The 24,059-nt window shown below is 41.2% G+C and overlaps 1 protein-coding gene across 1 annotated transcript in view; it reads left to right on the forward strand.

The window, feature by feature from the left end:
• Positions 1–24,059, forward strand: part of TACC1 (transforming, acidic coiled-coil containing protein 1) — a 59,924-nt gene that overhangs the window by 28,846 nt on the left and 7,019 nt on the right. Inside the window, exons 3-9 of the mRNA XM_008567816.1 lie at positions 2,570–3,118; positions 3,227–3,788; positions 7,684–7,744; positions 13,224–13,431; positions 16,201–16,253; positions 21,362–21,487; positions 23,287–23,363. Coding sequence (XP_008566038.1) covers positions 2,570–3,118; positions 3,227–3,788; positions 7,684–7,744; positions 13,224–13,431; positions 16,201–16,253; positions 21,362–21,487; positions 23,287–23,363 — 1,636 coding nt within the window. The remainder of the gene's footprint in view (positions 1–2,569; positions 3,119–3,226; positions 3,789–7,683; positions 7,745–13,223; positions 13,432–16,200; positions 16,254–21,361; positions 21,488–23,286; positions 23,364–24,059) is intronic.

The following is a 24,059-nucleotide window of genomic DNA, read 5'->3' on the forward strand; positions in this document are numbered from 1 at the left end:
GAAGTTTGAAAGAAGAGCAGAGGGAAATTTGTTTCAAAGTTGAGTTATTAACAATATCTAACAATTCATGTAATTTTTTATTTTGTAAATGTTAGATTTAGAAAAAGCACATAAAGTGGTTTCTTATGAGTTTAAATCTTTTTTGTAGAAGCTATAACATTGAAGTGTTTAAAAGTATCATTTTTACAAAATCACAGATGCTTTCATGGCTGTGTCTATTCAAGGCAGATTTCCAGTTTTGCAAGTTTTCACATTATCCAACACCGACTGGATGTCTAACAATTCAATTCTGACCTTAATTATTTGTAGTTAGTGCAGATCCCAGCAGTTAAGGGCTCAGTCTTACAAGACTTTGCCCACTTTAGATGCCAGTCACAAGTTCCTGTAGTTCTGACCAACTGGCTATAAATTCAGCAATTCCCGTAACCCCCTCCTCAGGGTTCAGTAGTTTGCTAGAACAACTCACAGAGATCAGGAAAATACTTTACTTACATTTACTAGTTTGTTAAAAAGGACACACCTCAGGATAGCCAAATGGAAGAGATGCACGGGGCAGGGTAAGGGGCCGTGGGTGCAGAGCTTCCGTACCCTCTCCAGTATTACACTCTCCCCAGCAGTCAATGTGTTTGCCAGACTGGAAGCTCCCCAACCCTGTCATTTAGGGGTTTTTAGAGAGGTTTCATCATGTAAGCATGATTGATTAAATCATTGGCCATTGATGATTGAACTCCAGTCCTTCTCCCCTCCCTGGAAGGGGGGTTGGGGGGGCACTGATAGTTCCAACCCTCTAACCTGGCTACCAGCCCCCATCCTGAAGCTATCTAGGGGCCCCCAGCCCCTTTCACTCATTAGCATATAAAAGACACACTTAGCACTCAGGAGGTTCCCAGGACTCTGTGCCAGGAATTGAGGCAAATTTTTATTATATCACCTGTGTTGAATTTAAAAAGCTGACCACATGCACAAAAACTTAGTGATAACTATCTATACCTTGATAGAATCACAACTTGTTTTTGTGCAACTGAAGGCTAGTTGTATAACAGGGTTTTTTTTTTTTAACTGAGCCTGTTGCACATGGACACACATGGACATTTGCAGCCCTAGGCTTTTGATGGTGTATTTTTATTGTTGTTTGTCTACCCTTCCCCTCAACAGCACAAAGACACAATTCATAACAGTTCATTAGAGGTAATAAAATTGGCACATATGAGTGAAATTGTCAGTACTATACACTTTAAAATGTTCTCATTAAAACTTGGTGTGTTATGCAGTTGAGTTTTCAAATTTTTTATTATGAAAGTTTCAATACTATACAGCAGAGAAAATAGTACCGTGAAAACTCTCAAATACCTATCTCCAGACAACTGTTCTCAAGATTTTGCTGTATTTACTTTCTGTTTTTTAAAGCAAATCCCAGATATCATGCATGGAGAGCTTTTTAAAAATTACTATATTAATAATAGTTAAATACATATTTAAAGACAAAATTTAAATTGGACATTTGCAGAACACCTGAAGCATCTCTGCAAGGTACAGTTTGTAAGCCACTACCCAATTAGTCATAAAGGAACCATGAGAAAGATGTCAGTGCCTTAAGGATCTGTTCCATGATGCTTTGCTCTTTGATCCAGGATTAGGAAGTAGGATTATAGGGTTGTCTCTGAGTTTCCTTTAAAATCATGAGACATGATTGATGAAAACCAATTTACTCGCTTTTTGTTGCCACTCTATTGTTTCCAGTATCTAAGTCAGGAAAGTACCTAGTTTGGGCTTTAAAGAAATTCTCTTATTTATACCTTTCTAATATTCGCAGCGTTTTTGCCTAGTAAGACCCCCTCCCAAAAAACGATCTTTATTTTTCAAAAGTAATTGAGAGAATTTCTGGCCCAGTGTAAAGACAGGTTCTAAAGAAAAGGTAAGTATTGTTTTGTGATTTGTCTTAGCCATTTCTGTATCTTCTTTTTCAAATTAACTTTTTAATTTGGTTCTTTCTGTTTTTAGGTCTACAGAAAGGTAATTTCAAGCTGGCCATCATGGGCTTTTCATTGATTTTTGAAACAGGCTGATTATTTAAATTCTGTTCTATGGAGTAGGGAATTCTTGTGTTTTTAACATCCGAGGATTCAGATCTGCTTACTGCATAAAATTCTGATCCTGGAAATATCAGGCTGTGTCTGGGAACTGTGTCAGGGCTGATCTGCTTCCCTGCGTCTAAGTTGTTGGTGTGTAAAGATTCCTCCAGTCCGGGAGGAATGTTGTGAGACTACAGAATGTTGACATCACATGATGTACATTGCCGTAGACCCTTGATCTATTTAGCCTTTTTCTAAATAGCTTCGTATCACTCAAATAATGCACGTACACAATTTGGGATAGAAAAATTCATTTTAGGGTATAGTAACAGGTGTTCTCTTTCGGGCTGTGCCATCCTTGCCAAACTTTAGAGATGCTTAATAAAATCGAAGAAGGAAGAGCTTGCTGTTTGTTAGTGTGAATTCAGGTAGTGAAGAATATGTACCAATGCTGGAAAGATAAGTCTTTAATAGATGGCTTTTGTGATCTGTTTTAGAATCAGAAGAAGCTGATGAACATCTGGTAGCAGAAGTGGTTGAAAAATGTTCGCCTGATGCTTCTCCTAGACCCTCAGAAAATGAGGTGCCACAGCAGGCCATTGATTCTTACTCAGTCAAGGATTTCAGAGAAGAACCTGAATATGATATTAGCAAAATTTCAGTAGTGAGGCCATTTTCAATAGAAACAAAGAATTCCACGGATATCCCGGCAGCTCTTGGAACGAAAGCAGCTCATGGCTGTGTAACTACAGTCTCAGGTGAGGCTTTGTCCTCCAGCACGCCAGAAACCATCCAGGACAGGGTAATGACAGAAGGTAGCGTGGGGTTTACTCTTGAGGCTTCCACAGAAGCTCATCTGAAGGCAGAAAACTCCTGTCCAGAGCCTGTGTCCAGCAGAAGCAAGCTAAGAAAGCCCAAACCCATTTCTCTGAGGAAGAAAACCACTGGGCGAGAAATCTCAGAAACTGAAACTGCTGTGGAGGGCACACCTTTGCCCATAGCATCCTACCAGCTCAGCGCCCTAGGATCAGATGAGAACACAAAGCCTTCTTTGCGAGAAATCTCAGAAACTGAAACTGCTGTGGAGGGCACACCTCTGCCCATAGCATCCTACCAGCTCAGCGCCCTAGGATCAGATGAGAACACAAAGCCTTCTTTGCTGGGAGGTGCCAAGATCCATAAGTCTCCCCCTGACGTTAAAGAAACTTCAGGCACTTTCAGTAGTGACACCAATGACTCAGGGGTTGAGCTGCTGGAGGAGCCGAGGAGCTCACCTCTCAAGCTCGAATTTGATTTCACAGAAGATGTGGAACATGTAGAAGCCAAGAAAGCCCTTCCAAGGAAACTTGGCAGGAAACTGGGTAACAAAGTGACTCCCAAGACACAAAAAGATGGCATCAGTAAGCCAGTAGGTACGGAACAGCCTCCAGACCCAGCAGCAGGAGATGCTCCTCTGTCCCAAGCTTCTTCTAAGCTGGATCCTGGTCATTGGGATGACCCCAGCTTTAATCCTTTTGGGGGCCACTCTGTTCTGCAGAACTCCCCACCCCTCTCCTCTAAGGGATCCTACCACTTTGACCCAGATAACTTTGATGAATCCATGGATTCCTTTAAACCAACTACGACTTTAACAAGCACTGACTTTTGTTCTACTACTGGTAATCATGTTAATGAAATCTTAGAATCACCCAAGAAGGCAAAGTCGCGTTTAATAACGTGAGTGGCAGTGGGTGCTGGGCGTTGTGTCCTGTGTATTTTCTGTGAGTTTGGCAGCCAAGTTTTTCGGTTTTGGTGAACTGAATTTATCTTTGAGGTGCATCGAGGCAGATACAAAGCTTATAACTTTATTCTGCAGTGTTTACTATTTTGCCTCTTAGATGAAATCAGAAATACCAGAGGTTTCCTTTTTAGATTTCGGACTTATTTTCTGAGTACTCAGCTTATGCAGCTAAGACCTCTGCTGCCCCACCCCCCGATAATTTTTTTTTTTTTTTATGTTTGGCGGCGGTGTGGGGAAAGAATGGCATGAAATAGGCAGGTATAAATTTGATGGTTTTCAGAAATCCTAGCTGGGCTGTCTGGAATCACTTCATATATAGAATCCAAATGTCAGGGATAGCCACCATCTTCAGATTCTCTGTGGATAGAACAAACATTCCAAGCCTACAAATTACCTGTCTAGTATCAAAAACATGTGGAAAATGGTCCCAAAAAAGTCCCACAGAGGATTTTTTTACTTAAAAAGAAAGCTATGATTTTTGTTTGAAGCAAACCTAGCACTAAACTTGGTGAGAATTCTTGTCTCCATGTGTAGTTTCTGGCTCATCAGCAAGAAGGTGAATTTCTGATAAGAATCGAGAATGTTTTAAATGATAGTTCCAGGATGGACTTTTGCAAGGTCCTTGGAATTCTGAGAGTGACGGCCTTGGGCCAGTTCCTTGTCAAGTTTCAGTGTAACTTTGTTACAAGTTTACCTTATCACAAAACATAAGTTGAGTAGATGACAATGCGACATTCAGGGAAGGATTCATATCACCTTCACATTCAATTTTTCCACAGACTTTTTGAAGTACCCTTGTATATCTGTTTGTGACCCTGTTTCATTTTACTAAAAACTAGACATAGAGAAGGACCAGTGACATGACGGCCGAGATATGAAAAGGGAGTTTGAGAATCACCATATTTGTCGTTTTCACTGTAGATCAGCCAGGGAAGTACTTGTCAACATTATTGTGACTTTGAAAAACTCCAGATGACATGGTGAATTATACCAGAAAGGAAAATACCCAGAGGTTTAAAGGGCAGAAATGACAGTTTTATGACCAAGAAGGCCGAACAGTGTAGGTAGGGGTCAGTTCTTTGGCAGCCCAAGAATATGCCCTGTAATGTCTAAGGGGAACAAAGTGTAATTGGTGGCTCTTGATCTGTTCTTTGATTATATATGAGTAATTAAATGGCTGTTGAAAAATAATGACTGACTGGGTGTTCTCACAGTCCTCTTTTGTGGCTTTTAAGGTTAGTTTCCTGTGCTAAATAGCACTTGGGGTACGTACTTGGCCCGTCACCGCCTTGGCACTTCCTCCCCTGAACATGGGATGCTTCTGACTACCAAAGGTGTAGGGAGTCATTTGGGAGCCTTCCTTTCAGTTGCATGCTGAAGAGGTGTAGCCAGTTCATTTATGTTAGATAAGATTAAATCTGGGCCAAAGGGAAGGAAATTTATTCTATATTTTCAGTAGTAAGAAGCACCCTCTCTTGAGTCCCATGACCCTCACCTAGTTAGCATTTTCCTCCTGTTCTGTTTTTGTTGAATGAACTTCTTGTTCTAACATACCTTATAGATTTTTTTAAAAAAAATTCTTATGCAATGAAAGCTCATTTCTTCGTGTTCTTTCTATAAGAAAGGAGCGCTAGACTTCTTGTGGGATTCTGGCTGCAAATCCCTTCATTTCTAGGAAAGACTGTAAACATACATGTGGTGGTAGAATCCAGTGGAGAGTTAGGAGTTTTGCATGATGTTCAAAAAGATGCATATGATTGGCTTCTCAGATCCTTCTTCTATAAAATGGAGAAACCATAATTAAGATGGGATTTTGCAGACCAAATGAGATAATTTCTGTGAAATTGTTTTAAGCTTCTTATGGTACACACCTGTTATCGAGATAACCAGATATATTTTCAACTATATTTTTATTCATGCATTGCCTTTGATCTGGGTGACTAAACATTTAAGAGTAAACGTGCTTGGCAGTGAAATACTGTTTTTATACTTTTACAAATATTTGGAAGTTTACTTTTCATCTGTAAATTTGAATTTGTGGCATTTCAGAGTGTTTTCACCGCTCTTATTCTTTTAGAATTGAGGTCTTGTTAATCATTCACTAACCAGTGATAACCTTCATGGATGTGACATTTCTAATTTGTAACACACCTCACAGAAAGAACTGTGCAGCTTTTACAGTCTGCCAGACTAGAGATAAATATTCCAGTCTTTACATGATTTTTTTCTCCATCTGTGTGTCTCTTTCCTGTCTTTAATTTTGTGGTGCATCAGGACTACTGAGCAAGTGAAATTTCTCTGTTTTCTGTTGTAAGTACTTTTGCTGCAGCTCTGTCTGTCCCAGGGACTGTCGGCAGCTTCCTCTCCCAGCCCTCCTCCAGCCATCTCTCCACAGCATGTTGGCTTCTGTTTCTGAGTTTGACCTTCTGATGGTTTTTGCATTTCATTTGCTACTCCATGAGTCAGCTTAGCCTTGCAATTGTCTGTACCTAAAGGAATGAAGATCGGCCTTCCCACCTTAGGTGCAAGAGCTTGCGCTCCCCAGCTTGGCACGCATCACGTGGCACTTTGATGATACCAAGAGCTGGCTTGGCCCTAAGACCTTCACAGCAGTGGTTTCAGGGACTCCTCTGCTCTTTAATTGACTTGGAAGTAATTGACCTTTTTTGATAGAATAAGACTGCTGGGCCGGCCCGGTGGCGCACTGGATAGTGCACCGCTTGGGAAGCGTGGCGGCGCTCCCGCCCGAGGGTTCGGATCCCACATACAGACCGGTTCCCGCTCACTGGCTGAGCGAGGCGCGGGGGCAACACCGAGGGTTGCGATCCCGTTGCCGGTCCCGGTCCGGTACGGGGGCGACACTGAGGGTTGCGATCCGTTGCCCGACACGGAAAAAGAAAAAAAAAAAAAAAGACTGCTGACTTGGGGCAGGTGATACAGTTTACTGAGTCACCTCAACTTGAGTTTGGCGGCAGAGGGTGGTGGCACTTAGTAAGAATATTAGGGAAAGGAGACCATGAACTAGTGATCATGCACATTCTGTTAATTTTTATGCTTGTCTTTTTATTTTTTTCCACAAAAGAAAAAGATTGCAAATGTTTTTTTTTCTTTTTTGATCAGAGTGGCATTTTTACTGGAAATTTTAAGTTCATTAAAACAGAACAGAATCTGAATTAGTCCTGTGATCACACATTATGAGCTAGCTTAAAAATAACAGATGGTCTAAGCTTTCCCCGATTTCTGGCCTTGCACAGTATATGGCGTTCATCTTCCATCTCCTACTGAAGAATGGTAACAGTTTACTCAAATATTATTATTTTTATATTTTCTGTTGACCACAGTTCTCTGTTAGCACAAGGTTCTAGACTGGAGTGATCTTATGAGACTTCTTCTGTGGCTTTTAGTATAATAAAGAATATTTAAAGAATCTGGTCCAGCGTGATGATTTTTCTAGTTAATGTCAAAGCCAAGCGAATAAGGATCAGAAGAGCCAGATGTCCCTAGCTGCTAAGGTTATACTGTCTGAAAGACTTTTGGTGGTGTGTAATTAAAACTGTAGGGATCAGGGTTCTGGTGTTTGACAACGCACAGAAGCAAGTGAGGTGGTATTTTCAGAGAATGAGCCATGATGTAGTTTTCTGCTTGCCCTGTCTCTTGAGAGATGATTCAGACTAAAACGTGTCTCTGCACTTCAGTGTGCAGACGTATGACTTGCGTGGTGCTGTATGCTTTGGCTTCTGTCTGCACACACGGCTCTCTGCTCCATCTCATACCTTCAGAGTTGTCAATGAGATTCCAAACTGGCTTGTTTGTGTTTCTTTCTCTTTCCAGGAGTGGCTGTAAGGTGAGGAAATATGAAATTCAGTCTCTTGCTTTGGATGCATGTTCTCAGGTAAGTCTGCCAAAATGTCTATTAGACCAGTGGTCCCCCCCCCAACTAGAGTTTGCATCCCCTGAAGGGTGGTCCATGAAGACTTTCCAATGGGTGTCGGAGTACTCAGCTTTAAGGAAACCAACTCCCAGATCCTTAATGTCCTAAAATCATCCAAGAAGGCCCCTAAAGACAGGGAACCCTTTCACGATGACCCTTTCCTCACTTATTTTTTTTTTTTTAATTCCCATTCTACATCTTACAAAGGTGCATCACCACACGTGAGAAAACCTCCAGGGCACCAAACAAAGGGAAGATTTGAAGTATTGTTGTAGGTTCTAAGAAAGTAATTGACTCTAATCACTGGATAATAATTTTTTTAAAGTCACATGGTTTTCCAGTTCATTGCTTTCAACAAAATAAGACATGAGTTGTCAGCTGATAGATCATCAAAAATAATTTTTTAAGAAATTTTTTTACTTAACATTTACTTGTACATATTTCTGGGGTACAGTGTATTGTTTCAATACATGTATATATACTGTACAATGATTCACTTAGGGTACATAGCATAGTGGTAGGGTACACAGCATAGTTGTGTCCCTGTTAGTTCACACCTTCTTCCCCCTCCCTTTTTCCCTTCCCGGCCTCTGATAATCATTATTCTACTCTCTACTTCTGTGAGAACCATATATATATATATATATATATATATAGCACATAGGTGTGAGATCATAGGGTACTTGTCTTTCTGTGCCTGGCTTACTTCACTTGACGTGATGGTTTCCAGTTCCATTCATGTTGTTGCAAATGATAGGATATCATTTTTTTTATAGAGCTGAACAATATTCCATTCATTGTGTATATATTCCACAGTTTTTTATGCATTCATTTATTGATGGGCATTTAGGTTGATTCCATCTCTTGGCTATTGTGAACAGTGCTTTGATGGACATGGGAGTGCGGGTGTCTTTTCGACATAACTGATTTCATTTCCTTTGGGTACATACCCAGTGGTTGTATTGCTGGGTCTTAGGATAGATCTATCTTTAGTTCTCTGAGGAACCTCCATACTGTTTTCCACAGTGGCTGTGCCAATTTACACTCCCACCAGCAATGCCAGGAGGATTCCTTTTTCTCCACATCCTGGCCATTTTGTCTTGTTGATAATAGCCATTCTAACTGGAGTGAGATGATATCTTATTGTGGTTTTAATTTGCATTTCCTTGATGGTTAGTGATGTTGAGCATTAAAAGTAACTTTTAATGATAGGATTTTTTGGCACAGAACTTGGTGAGGGATTCAAAGAATTAAGAGATATTTCTATTACAAAACTTCCTTTTCATCTATTTATATAAATAATTGTTCTCACTGATTGTAAAAATGGAAACCAGCAATAAAATGATGCTGACCCTTGTTCATTCTAGAAATAGACTATTCATCCATGACTGTATGAACTAATTAGGAAACACAAATAAATACCCATACCCATCTGATTGCAATAAGATCTTTTTTGCTTTTTAAAACTTTATTTCAGCATAACTATGATTACAGAAATACAGTCATATTGGTTAATAGAATGCAATTTAAGTTTAACTTATTCTGCAGTTTGGACCAGAAACCTGGTACATGGTTTAAGATGTAAAAAGAAAAGGGATGGGGGGGTGGAGTTGCAGTCTGAGTTATTCATCTATTACAAATGTGTAAAAGACCTTCCTCAAATTTTGCTAAAGCAAGTAGCAACAACTATGAGAAATTTACATTTGGTTACTTCAAAAAACAAAACCCACAATTGCACTGTAAAAGTTTTAAAAACTAGTGCAACAAAACATTGTAATTGATATAAAAAATATACTTTTGTGTTGTTTTCATTTAAGTTTATTTTTTCTTAATTGACACATGATAATGGTATATATTTATGGGGTACAGTGTTATATTTTGAGTACGTGTATACAGAGTGCAATGATCCTATTACCCTGAGGTCACTACATATCCATCACTTCTACTTTTGGGTTTGATAATACTTATCAAAATTTGCAATATTGAGCATTAGTAATTGTAATGATAACTTTTCAGAAGAAAAAAAAATTTAACACTTATAGACAAAAAACTATTCATTTTTTTTAAACATCTTATTTTTTTTTAAGAAATGAAATTTATTTCTTACAGTTTTGGAGGCTGGGAAGTCTACAGTCCACAGGTCGCATCTAGTAAGGGCCACCTTCTACAGCGATGCAGTGGACTGAGCAAGAGAGAGCTAAACTTCTCACCTGCTCTCCTTTTAAAGATATCAGAACCATTCCCATTACTCCGTGAATGGACCTATCCATCCACAAGGGCACAGTCCTCACTATCTAATCCATGGGTTCAGATTCTCCTACAGGCCAGCCACCAAAAAAAAAAAAAAGAGTTCCTCACAATCTAATCACCTTTTAAAAGCCCCACCTTTCAATAACCATAATAGGAGTTCCCACCCTATTAACACTGCCACAGTGGGGAATAAGTTTCCAATACGTGAACTTTTGAGGGACACGTTTGCCTCTGGCCCCCAAAGTTCATGTACTTCTCACGTGTAAGTAAATTCATTCTATCTCCAAAGTCTTAACTTGTTTTAATTCAGAAGCCTAGAGTCTCATCTGTGAAATCAAATAAATTATCTCCTTCCAAGATGTAATGGTAAGACAAGCATAGCATACATATTTTTCATTCAAAAAGGGAGAAATAGGCCAAAAGAAATGGATAACAGGTCCTAAGCATGTCTGAAACCCAACAGGACACGCATCTAATCTCAAAGCTGATAAATAATCCACCTTGACTCCATGTTCAACATCCTCTGCACACTGGTGTGGGGCTGGGCCTTCACATCTCCAGGCAGCCCTGTTCCTGTGGCTTACCTGGACTCAGCCCGTGCTTTAGCTCTCACAGGCTGGAGTTCTACGCTGATGGCTCTACAACTCTGGGATCTCCATGACGGTCCCTCTCCCGCGGCTCCACTAGTTATGGCCCTGACGGGGTTACTCTGCTGCAACCTCGACCTCACATTTATGGTCAGAATTGCTCTAGTGAAGGCTCTCTGTGGGGACTCCGTCCCTGTGACAGATCTCTTCCTGGACCCCCAGACACTTCCACACATCCTTTGAAATGTGGGTGATCCCTCCATAGCTCTTGCATTCTGCAAGCCTACAGACTTAATGCCACGTGGACACTGCCAAGGTTTCTGGCTTGGATCTCCCAAAGCATTGGGCACAGCAGTACGTGGGGCCAACTTAGCCAGGGCTGGAGCAGCCAGAGCAGTTGGGGTGCTAATGCAGTGAGCAGCATCCTGAGGTGGCCTTGGGCAGTTAGTCCCTGGAGGGCTCCTTAGGCCCGTTCCTGGAAACCATTCTGTCTCCCAAGGCCTCTGGGCCTATGGGAGGGGATGCCTGGAAGATCTCTGAAATGCCCTCAGGGTCTCTCTTCCATTCTTTTGCTTCTTCTTTACAACTAAGACCTTCTCAGAATGGCCTTGACTGTTCATATTTCTATCAGCATTTTGGTCACCACCACTTAACCAGTCTCTAAGTCATTCCGAACCTTCCCTGATCTTGTCTTCTAAGCCCTCACCAGAATCTAGGCTTTTTCTAACCTGTTCCTCCAAATTCCTTCAGTCTCTGCCCATTACCCAGTTCCAAAGCCACTTCCACATCTTCAGGTATTTGTTATAAGCAACACCCCACTTCTTGGTACCAGTTTTCTGTATTATTCTGTCTCTGTTGCTTATAACAGAATACCTGAAACTAGGCAACTTATAAAGAAGTCAAATTTATTTCTTACAGTTTTGGAGGCTGGGAAGCCTACGGTCCAGGGGGACATATGATGAGGACCTTCTGCAGCAAGACAGGGTATCACATGGTGAGAATGGGCTGAGCAGGAGAGCTAACCTCTTTACTTGTCCTTTTTTTTTTTTTGTCTTTTTTCGTGTCCGGCAACGGATTACAACCCTCAGTGTCGCGCCCGTACCGGACCGGGACCGGCAACGGGATCGCAATCCTCGGTGTTGCACCTACACCTCGCTCAGCCAGTGAGCGGGAACCGGTCTGTATGTGGGATCCGAACCCTTGGCGGGAGCGCTACCGTGCTCCCAAGCGGCGCACTGTAGCAGTGCGCCACCGGGCCGGCCCTCTCATCCTCTTAACATTCTTATAATGGAGATCAAGTTTCCAATACATGAACTTTGGGGGACACATTTGACCCATAGCAGAGACCTGGAAAAGACTTTTAGTTATACAAATGTATTTCATTGGGATAATTTCCTTATGGGAAGTGGAGTGAAAATACGAATTCAGAAAGGAAAAGGAATAATGTAAATTTCTGACTATTAAAGAACTTGTCTCATCCTCTTTTTTTTTTTTTTTTTTTTTTCCTTTTTGTCTTTTTTCGTGTCCGGCAACGGGATCGCAACCCTCGGTGTTGCGCCCGCACCTCGCTCAGCCAGTGAGCGGGAACCGGTCTGTATGTGGGATCCAAACCCTCGGCGGGAGCGCCGCCGTGCTCCCAAGCAGCGCACTGTAGCAGTGCGCCACCGGGCCGGCCCTCTCATCCTCTTAACATTCTTATAATGGAGATCAAGTTTCCAATACATGAACTTTGGGGGACACATTTGACCCATAGCAGAGACCTGGAAAAGACTTTTAGTTATACAAATGTATTTCATTGGGATAATTTCCTTATGGGAAGTGGAGTGAAAATACGAATTCAGAAAGGAAAAGGAATAATGTAAATTTCTGACTATTAAAGAACTTGTCTGATTACGTTTTTTTTTTTTTTTTTTTGGCAGCTGGCCAGTACAGGGATCCAAACCCTTAGCCTTGGTGTTATCAGTACCATGTTCTAACCAAGTGAGCTAACTGGCCAGCACCCTGATTATGTTTTGTAATGATGAATATGCTAATTATCCAGATTTGATCATCACACATTATACACAGAATTGATATTCAACTCTATACCCTATAAATATATATAATCAATTATGTTTTAATTTAAAAAATTATTTTTTTAAAGTGGATCATAGGGCATCAAATCACTAGAGTAACTAGATTGCATTAATAAGCAAGTTCAATATTTAAAATATGCCAGATAGTACATCCTTTGTAATTATTTACACTTAATGCTGGAAAGTTTTTACATGTCATTTGTAAGTACAGAGGGTACATAGATTTTCAAAAAAAAATTAGGTATATGAGCAAAAAATTTTGAAAACCACTATCTTGGACCACTTAAACTGATCACTTATAGATTTAAGCTAGGAAAGCCCAGTTTTTCAAACCTCAAACTCAAAATTCAGCTAGGTTCTAGAAAACATAGCATTTCGTAATTGAAAGACCCTAGCTTCCTCCTTGCTTTGTACCCATGTCTGTGGTTAACTCTGTCACATGTCCGTATGGAACTATGGCCACTTTGCTCCGTTCCTGAGATGTCACTTTTCCCCATTGTTTGCCCCTAATGGGTATTCTGTTTCCAGGATGAAGGAGCAGTGATCTCCCAGATTTCAGACATTTCTAATAGAGATGGCCATGCTACTGATGAGGAGAAACTGGCATCCACATCATGTGGTCAGAAATCAGCTGGGGCCGAGGTGAAAGGTGAGCCAGAGGAAGACCTGGAGTACTTTGAATGTTCCAATGTTCCTGTGTCTACCATAAAACATGCGTTTTCACCCTCAGAAACAGGTATGGAAGCATATCTTCATTTTTCTATTGTACATAAGCATAGAAATGCCTGAAATCCTACAGCAGGAGGTCCTTAGAGAGATTAAAGAATTGGGTCACTTGAAGGGTAGATTTAGGATGCTGATCTACACTTCGCTTCTTTACCCAGAAAAGAGACACAAAAATGCTTATCAAAGTCCTGAGGACACAAGGGTAAGTGTGGCAGGATATACAGAAGACACTGATGTGTGCAGCTGCTTGAATTTCCTTGTAATGTTATGTTAATGTGGCCACATCATAAAGCACGGTGGCCTGTAAGTATGTCGTACATCTGACTTCTTTGTGACTGTGTTTAACTTACAGAAGTAATAATAACTAACATGCACAGTACTTACCACGTGCAGGTGTTGTTCTGAGTGCTTCACGTACAATAACTCGTTGCTCCTCTCTGGGGTTACTCTCTTCTCCATTCTTCAGAGAAACGAAGTGAGGCACAGTTGAGTAACGTGACCGAGGTCACTTGGCTAGTGTAGGAGAAGAGTCTACTATCTTCTTCCCCCATCGCAGGGTCATGGCTGGGACCTCTGTAACAAAAGACAGATTAACAGGGGAAAAGCATGCAAACGTATTTAATAAAGTTTTATGTGACTCAAGTAAAAGTAAAGACCAAAGAAACAGGGAGGACTGTGTTTATGTGGACAGTGTGCAGAAGCATGATTAGCGGGCAGAGGGTGTGATGGTTGTAGCTGGAGGGACTTAGCAAGGCCTCTTTGTTCAGACCTCAGGGTCTCTGTGTCTCTGAGGATAAGAACATTCTTTTCCTCCAGTGTAGGGAGGACTGTCTGGCGTGAGGATCTGAAGACCTATTTTCAGGGAAGGGCAAGGGCAGGGAGACCTTCTTGCATCTGTTGTGTTCTCAAATGCCAAGGTGCCATATTTTGGTGTAGTGTGTCCTGAACCCTGTCACTAGTAAATGGTAATCTCAAATCTAAGCGGTCTGGTTCAGTGGTCTTTTAACCACAGTGCTAAAGTGTGAAGAGATTTATTGTCATTACACTAGGCTACTGTAAATTTTCCTATCACAGATATGGTAGATCAAAATTAACCAATGTCCCCATACTGGCCAGCCACCAAAAAAACCCACAAAAAACAAACAGGCAATACTGACCAATGCCCTGTAAAATCCTTCTTAACACTCTAATGATGAGCCGGCACTAACCCTGCTTGAGTCTTCAGGTCATTCTAGTGCTAAGGCCCTCTTCAAGGTCCCAAGTTACATCTATGCCTCCAACTTTACTTACGAAAAGTATAGAACCATGTTTCCAACTACATCAAACATTATTAAAAACTCGGTTCTTCTTAAGAAACATAGTTTAATTTGTGGCCTTTTATGCTTAGAATTTTAGAAGTCATCATCTGCCAACAAACCAGGGAAACAAGTGGGAAGTCAGGATTTGGAGCAGTTATTCCCCCACCGCCCCCAGGTCTCAGTTCCATCTATAAAATAAATGTGCCAGGCATTGTTCTGGTTTCCTCCAAGGCCCCTCTGCGTTGGCATGTTTCCCAAAGGCCTTGTTCATTCCCGATATATCTTTTCCCAAGTTACTCTGGTAATCCTGAGTATTCTTTCTCCTGTGTTTGTTACTCCTACTTGAAATATTTTGTCGTCTCCTACAAAAATTCTGCCCGTCCTTTCAGGTCTGTCTCAAGTGTGACTTGGATCCCACGGTGCTTTATGCTCCTACTACATTTCTTCTTAGATTTCCTGTGCCACAGCACCAGCACAGTGTATTAATTATAGAACGCTAACTGTTAGAAACTTCGTGAGGTTAGGCACTGTGAGAGGTTCATCTTAGAATTTCCTCTGATACAATACTTGGTAAACATTTGTTGAATTATGTTCTTCTTCTCTGGAGGAAGTTCCTTCAACAGAAATTTATAGAGAGAGCTGGAGATCTATTAGATACAGTGCTATCTTCAAAGTTAGTAAACAGCTAGTCTGCTTTGGAAAGTGGAACAGATTTAAACAAGCTGTTACACTATAACTGATTAGCTGTATCACAAGAGCAAGCAGGGGCTGTGGCCATGGGGTGTGGTTGGTGGTGACCAGCTTTAAATTTCCAGCCTACAAAATTAAATTTATTATCCTCTCCACACTCTTCAAACTGGTTTCCTTGTCTCAGGTCTGTCTTCCACTCTACCACTAGAGGCAACATTTAAAAACCAGAATACGCACTCATTAAAGAATTTAATAAATATACAAGATTTTAAAGCTACATTCCTCCATGTAATAAACTAATTACAATTTTAGTCAGTAATTTAAAATGCAAATGTGACCATCACTCCCCTGCTCAAAAACCTTCAAAGCCTCCCCTGTTCCTGTCTTATCTGCTATATTAATTAGATTGAAAGTACCCTTCTGGACTGGAATTTAAATTCACCAAGCCTAGGTAGTAAAATAGCATTGTTTTAGTTTCCTCTTTCCGGGGTTAGTACAATTTATCTGACAAACTTTTAATGGACACAGGGGGGCAGCCTTGCTGTTCTTTCCGCCTGAAGATTGACATCTGTTTATGGCAGACTAACCATGCACTGCTCTCTCCTGAATATTATGGACTTTTAACACTGAACTGTGCAGCGCTCAACAAAATGCCAGTGCTTTTAAAAAAAAATTCTTGAAATGCTGTTCATGTCATTTCGGCCTGCACTGGAGTTTCCAAGAGTCCTTCACTAGGAAGGAAAGGAACGACCTTCTTGGGATAACTATAAAAATGACTTTCTGTATTTTAGGCATAGAGGAAGAGACGTGCCAGAAGATGGAAAAAGATGGATCTGCTGTGCTTGTAAGTTCCTAAACTTGGAGGGATGCGGTGGAGCTCAGGTTTCTTTCAGTGTCTGTTTTACAGCCCATGTTAATTTGTTAAATAAATTTTAAGAAGTCAGTGTTAGGTGAAGAGGATAAAATATAAATAAAATAGTTTCTTCATTTGAGGGATTCATGTCTATGCAGTGTTCTGTATAGTAACCAGTAGCTGTATGTGGCTGTTGAGCACTTGAACTGTAGCTAGTCTGAATTGAGATGTCTTGTACATGTAAAATAGAACCAATTTTTGAAGGTTTAGTATTAAAAAATATATAAAATGTCTCAATAACTTTTTATGTTGACTAAATGTTGAGATGATAATATTTTGGACTATTGGGTTAACTAAACTATAAAAATTAATTTTACCTGTTTTTTTTACTTTTTTATTGTGGCTACTAAAAAATTTTAAAGTACATGTAGCTTCCAGTATAATTCTCTTGAACAGTACAGGTGGTAGATACAAAATGCAAACCAACAATACCGTGTGATGACTGTTGTAACAGAATGTGTTCACTCATGTTCCTCAAATATTCACATTTTACATAATCACAGTAGTCATCAAAATCACTAATACACTTACTGTTGATGTAGTACTGTAATATATAAACCTATTCAAATCTTATCAGTAGTTCCACTGACATCCATTTTCTGGTGCAGGATCCCACATTGCATGTATTTGTGATGTCCTTTGTCTCCTAAAATCTGTCACTGTTCCTCAGTCTTTTCTTTTTTTGTGAACTTGACAGTTTTGAAGAGTACTGGCCTGTTTTAGGATATCTTTCAATCTGGGTTCTTTTAATGTTTCTTCATGATTAAGTTTGGTTTATAGATTTTTGGCACAAATACAACAGAAGTGACGAGGTGGATGTCAATGTGTCCCATCATGGGTGGAGTTAACTATGATCACTTGGTTAAGGGGTGTCTGCCAGATTTCTCCATGTGAGCAAGTCTTAATGGAAGAATGAGGTTCGCCAGGCAGATAAGGCAAGAAGTGCATTCCAGGCAGGAGAGCTGACCTGTGCAAAGGCAGAGAGTGAGGAAACATATGGACTTTATAAGGAATTGTAGGTATGAATAAATTCATGTGAGTGAAGGATACTGTATAAATGGTAGGTAAGGGCCAGATTATCAGGGGCTGTAAATACAGTACCAGGAGGTTTGGAATTCATGGTGGAATTGGTGGGTAACCATTGTGAGGGTTTAAGTAGGGAGCAATGGGATTGGTGATAGGCCAGAGGCTGAGAGATTTAGCAGGTAGAACCTTCACTGCTTGGTGACTCCAGTGACATACGTGGTGACTGGAGTGGGGCTGGTAATGAGAGAAAGTTGAGGAAGGCCACTCAGTTTTTGCTTTGAACATCCAAGTGGTCATTGTTGCTGTTAACCAACCCTAGAGGAGCTGCTCTCAGGACTTAAGCCTCAGTTTCCTCACCTGTGAAATAGAGTGATGCCTGCCATGTGTGCTTATGAGGCTGCAACCCCACATTGCACCACAGCAGGTTGGTCATGCACTTAGGGAACCAGTTTCTTTTGAGGTATTCCAAGTACTGTAGGTGCACTCCCGGGTATTTTCAGTGCTGAAAAGTAGCTGTTGCTCTGCAGCATCTTTCAGTTAGGAGTCAATTTATTTTTTTTCTTTTAATCTCAAGCTTTTTGAAAGTTGAGTTCACTTGGCTTTTCCAAGTGTGTCTCATGGTGGGGGCTGGTGCTGCTCCAGTGGGTTCAAGGACAAATGTCGGGGTGAGCACAGTCAGTGCACAGTGACAGGTTAGTGATGCTACATGCAGGAGCAATGGATCTTTGTGGCATCTGTGTTCACTGTAAATTTGCAATTGGGAGTCCACTGAGTTTTATTGTCTATAGACAGGTCTTTTTTGGCCATCAGTTATGAATGCTTTGACGGACTGGGAGGAAGGATTAGGGAACGTGGAATCGAACCCTTTTGGAAGGACATGATTAATTGATTTAGCATCTTTGTTAAACATATACTAGACTTCCCACCCTGAAAGAGATCATTGGGCTAATTCTTTGTGATGGTTAGAGTCTACAAGCTTTCTGTAATGTTTGATATGCAATATAGAGGACTAAGGAATATAAGAAGTTAAATCCTAAGAGACTGGAAAGAGATGGGTAAAATAGGCCATGGCATAAATTCCTGCCCTTATTACCTTGTAAGAGCTGCTGCATTTTGTGTGGTAAGGCTTATGGCATGTGGACAGGAGAGAGCTGGCTGACTGAAGAGCCTATTCACCTGGATACATTTGCCACCATCTGCAGCCTGATCTTCCACCTCCATTTCAGAATGCTACCTCCTTTGGACACCACATTTGGTAGTATTAAGTTTCTAAAACAAGCAGGCAGACTGAATTAACTTATCCCCTCAACAAATGAATGAAATGCTGAACTCTATAATAATGGACATTGATATTTTCCTTACTAAGAAGACTCTTTTGGGCTTATTTCCTAAATTCTCAGTAATGTTATGGCCATGGGAGGCACAAAGAAGCTGTTTCCTAGAGCTGGCTCAACGTGCAGATTCTGGCTTAAAATAATAAAAACCCACAAAAGACTGCTTGTAAAACGAATTAATTTAGAATTGGAAACATAACAACAAGGTAACCTAATGTGTCACCCTGCCCTAGTGCATTCTTTCCCTTTAGACAAGTGACATCAGAAGCAAGATTGTGAGGGAGTTTCTTGATAACAAGACACAGGAAGTTAACGAGATGATTCACATATCCAGAGGTACTGCAGTGTAACCGATAACTCCCAAACTTAAAACAATTACCATTTACTTACCAGGGCTATGGTCACCCAGGCTTGACTTGGGCTGGATCACTTCCCAGCTCACACACAGGGTTGTTGGCAGAGACATCAGTTCCTCACCATGTGGGCCTTTCCCATGGGGCTTCTGAAAACATGGCAGCCAGAGTCTTTTTGTAACCTAATCTCAGAAGTGACAACCCGTGGCTTGCTTTATTCTAGTAAGTCCCTAGGTCCAACCTACATTCAAAGGGAAGAGATTACATGAGAGGATTAGTACCAGAGGCTGGGGGTGTTCGGGGCCATTTTAGAGGCTGCCTGTAAAAAGTGTCGTCTGGTTGTTGTGATGGATCTATCCCAAGACAGAAAGAAAGGGATTCTGGAGGGACCTTGGACTTCTGTCAGCATGGTGGGCTGCCCTCCCCCAAATGCTGCTGGAAAATGGGCACTGCCAGCTGGTGGCTTTTGTATTTACCTTTTCTATGGCCTAAGATGGGTTTCTACATTGGGCCCACGGCTGTGTGTGTGTGTGTGTGTGTGTGTGTGTGTGTGTCTATATTGGGCCCACGGCTGTGTGTGTGTGTGTGTGTGTGTGTGTGTGTGTGTCTATATTGGGCCCACGGCTGTGTGTGTGTGTGTGTGTGTGTGTGTGTGTGTGTCTATATTGGGCCCACGGCTGTGTGTGTGTGTGTGTGTGTGTGTGTGTGTGTGTCTATATTGGGCCCACGGCTGTGTGTGTGTGTGTGTGTGTGTGTGTGTGTGTGTCTATATTGGGCCCACGGCTGTGTGTGTGTGTGTGTGTGTGTGTGTGTGTGTGTCTATATTGGGCCCACGGCTGTGTGTGTGTGTGTGTGTGTGTGTGTGTGTGTGTTGGGGCATTTTCTAGAGAAAGAGTGAGGCTGTAATGGCCTTAAAAAGTTTAAAAGCCACTGGTCTGATTGACTTTTTGGGCCTTCTGTTCAGCCTTAGTTCGAGCGAGATTCCAGAGAACTGAGTGTGTGTGTGTGTGTGTGTGTGTGTGTGTGTGTGTTGGGGCATTTTCTAGAGAAAGAGTGAGGCTGTAATGGCCTTAAAAAGTTTAAAAGCCACTGGTCTGATTGACTTTTTGGGCCTTCTGTTCAGCCTTAGTTCGAGCGAGATTCCAGAGAACTGATTGATTATAATCAATAACTAATTGATCAGTCATACTGACATTTAAGATTAAGATTATTCCCTGGTGACTTTGGCTGGCATTTTGAATGTTCCCAAACTCTTACATAACACATTTATACAGAAAGTTTATATCCATAGGTGGAGGAAATAGCCCCCAAAATGCCTTCTAGGAAGGTAAATAATACATAACAAAGTCCATGTTCTTGTGAGAAACAAAATGCTTAGCAAATGTGTCTGGAACCTGCGCTTATGAGAGAAGCGAGCCAGCACGTCAGAAGGTGAAGCACTGCCAGAAGGGAGCTGAAAATAGCAAGAAAGAACCAAGGAAACGGGCACAGATCCTGTGGCCATTCTGTGTATGGCCAGATAAGTACGTGCAGCTGCCAGTGTCCTTGCGTTCCAGCAGGGCGTCCCTGCAGAGCAGCTGAGGCTCGCAGGGATCCCGGATTGTCGGGTGGGAGGGTGGGCATCAGAGTGCGGATATATTTGCCACTTTTGCCTCCGTAGGCCTGAAAATTAGTAATATGTTTTGGGAACATTTCTATCCAGAGTGGCTAAGTAAAAATACACACAAAGCATCAATATGTCAAAGGAGCAACTGTCACTTTTTTTTGAAAAATTATGTGCATGGAATACCTTGTCTCCAGAAACCCCCAGAAAAGCGACACATTGACCATGGGTGTTTTTCTCCTTTATGTATGTGATTCTTTGGTGACTGGCCACTGTTTCAATCCCACTTATTTTCTTTTGGACATGAAGAAAACTTCTCCAGGTTATCTTTTCAACAGAGACCGAGACCACCATGACAATTGTCTTAACAGTTTTTCTTTAGATAGTACTGTAATAAGATTTGTTTTTTAATAAGCTTTCTCCTGCTTTTTTTTTTTAAAATACATTTCTAAAGGGTGTGATCAATTTAGTAATGAAGAAGTCATTGAAGGGTATTTGGGGTTAAGAAGCTGAAGACAGGGCTGAGCCCGTGGCGCACTTGGGAGAGTGCGGCGCTGGGAGCGCAGCAGCGCTCCCGCCGCGGGTTTGGATCCTATATAGGGATGACTGGTGCGCTCACAGCGCTCACTGGCTGAGCGCGGTGCGGCCGGTCACAAAAAGGACAAAAAAAAAAAAAAGAAGAAGCTGAAGACAGCGTATTCAGTGTAACGCCATCCTCCACAGGGGCCGTCTGAGTGCTCTACAGAGAAGGTCCCTGTATCCACTGCCTGCGGAGGTGAGAGCCCTCTGGATGGGATCTGCCTCAGCGAATCAGAGAAGACCGCCGTGCTCACCTTGATAAGAGAAGAGGTAAAGGCTCTCTGTTCAGTCTGCTTATTGTTCCATTGCTTGTAAAGCCCACATGCCAGCAGGCAGATGCCATCTCTGCTGGCTTGAGTTGTCCCAGGTGGGAAGTTCTTTCCTGCAGCTTGTTCAGCTCATATAAAGGACTCCCTGTAAAACTCAGCACTGGTGCTAGAGTCCAGACATTCTGATGACTGGGAAAAAAAGCTGACAATATGAAATATTCTTAAGAATCTTGTACCCTTCTTTGTCTTTCATTTAGCCTTGAAGTTTTAAATATCTAATTTTGCCAACTCTGTTCATATATATAAGTAGTTCAGTACCTTCATTTTACAGAGGATATATATATGCTCATGCCTAAAAATTTCTTCAGTTCTTTGCAGTAATATACAATTATTTTCTTCTTTCACCCATTCTTTAATTAAACAGTTCAACTCTCGATTCCTGTATTGTGTTTACTGAACAGCTCATGCCTAAAAATTTCTTCAGTTCTTTGCAGTAATATACAATTATTTTCTGCTTTCACCCATTCTTTAATTAAACAGTTCAACTCTCGATTCCTGTATTGTGTTTACTGAACAGGCTCAAAATAGATCACTGCTAGGTCTTTCCTGAGTGATCTGAAAAATATGAAGGACACTGTTACATACTAATAATCAGTTACCATCCTCTCTCCTGTTACATTTCTGTGCTGTATTTTATGTGTTTAGTTTGTTTCTTGATGATTCCACTTTTTTTTCAGAAGGTGTAACAATTTTATTTTTACAATATGATGTGAGTAGTTAGTACTTTGGCTGTAGGTTTTTTAAACCTTTATAAAATAGCATCAGGTTGGTAATGAGCAATGTCAACTGGTCCAGTTGTCACAACTTGGGAGCAGTACTAAGGAGGCCCACCAAAATCTTGTCAATGAGAAAAATGACTTTGTCTTCCTCCAGAGAGTTAAACAATGAGATGGCCACCTAATGGATCGAAGCAAAGATGTGCCTAATTAACTGAAGCAGACAGGATGGCTTCTAGGTTCTTGAGACTGAGGCACCAAAATAAAGAGTATATCATTTGGAAGAGAGAAGTGCAGTAAAAGCAGGGTGATAGACGCCCACCCAAGTTTGGTCCAGGGCCAGTGGAGTTTGAGGTAATGCATCCAGAGTGTTTCTTCCCAGTCAGCAAGAGCATCCCGGATACGTACATGGGTCTGGTCTGCCTGGCCTGATCCTGCCCGTGATGAGGGATCCCACAGCTGGGTGCATCCTGCTCCAGGCATTATGCTTCTGAGCCCCCTTGTTCTGACTCTGTCCTTATCAAACAACTGAAAATCTCTACAGAAAGAGAATGTGCTGCTCCTTCCAGCTTCTAATGCTCTGGTTTTGTGGCAGTTTCATTCCTCATCCAAAATGAATTGGTGGTCTGGCATCTAATGCAATTATGTGGCTTTGGGTGAGGAGAATCTTTGCCAGTCAGTGGCTCTGCTCTGGGTGTCCCGTTCTGATCAGAGTTCTGGGCCAGCAGAGTTGAGAACCACACCCTGGACCAAGGTAAAATTCACAGAGGTTGTAAATAGCACTTGGGATTCCTGGGAGATGTTCTGCTCACCTTTACCCTGGTGGCTACATTCCAGCATCCTGTGTGGCTGAGAATACACTTTCCAAATGTTTATGAACATCATTTGTAAATGTTGAAGTTTTGTATACCTAATGTAGTTGGGAATGTCTTGGGTTAGACCTGTTTGTGTGTTGTTTTCAGTCTCCAATCTTAAATTCAAACTGTAATAGATTGATTAGGTAAAACTAAGCTTTATTATCTAGATAATCACTAAAGAGATTGAAGCAAATGAATGGAAGAAAAAATATGAAGAGACCCGACAAGAAGTCTTGGAGATGAGGTTAGACTGGAGGTTTCGGGGAGGGGCGGATATGTTTATGCACTATTAGAGTTAATACGGATGGGGCTGTGAAGCGTTTGCTTAGCACAGAAATGCCGAGAGTTTGAGGGCTTTGATATTTGCACCTTACTATGTAATTGAGAATATGGTTTCATGAACTATTACTGATCAGTTGTTGTATTCAAATACTATAGCTCATTTTGGGTTGTTCAGAACATTACATGTCAGCAGAACCCACATAATTCTTGTCTTTTTAAAAGAATTGACAGAAGTTTGTACAAAAATAACCTTTTGAAATACAGAGTAATGAAATTTATTGATATAGTCAATGATGGAGGCATTGAAATTCATACTACTACTTTAGGGCTGGCAGGTTAGCTCAGCTGGTTAGCGTGCAGTGTTATAACACCAAGGGCACGAGTTTGGATCACAGCACCAGCCAGCCACCAAAAACAAAAACATAATACTTTTAAAAAATAATTATACATGGTAGCTTCAAATTACATAACCACCAAGTAGATTATGAAAAGCATGTTAACAAGAAGCAAAATTTATTGACTTTAAATTGAAATCTTTTTATTTTTCCTGCTCACTCCCTAAAAAGAGTCATGAGCCATGAAACGAAAAAGGTGGCATCAGAGAAAAGAAGGAAAAGTGTGAATAATTCACATACTGTACAGTCAGCACTTGAATCGC

This window comes from Galeopterus variegatus, unplaced genomic scaffold, assembly GCF_000696425.1.
Source record: "Galeopterus variegatus unplaced genomic scaffold, G_variegatus-3.0.2 Scaffold348, whole genome shotgun sequence".
Taxonomy (NCBI): domain Eukaryota; kingdom Metazoa; phylum Chordata; class Mammalia; order Dermoptera; family Cynocephalidae; genus Galeopterus; species Galeopterus variegatus.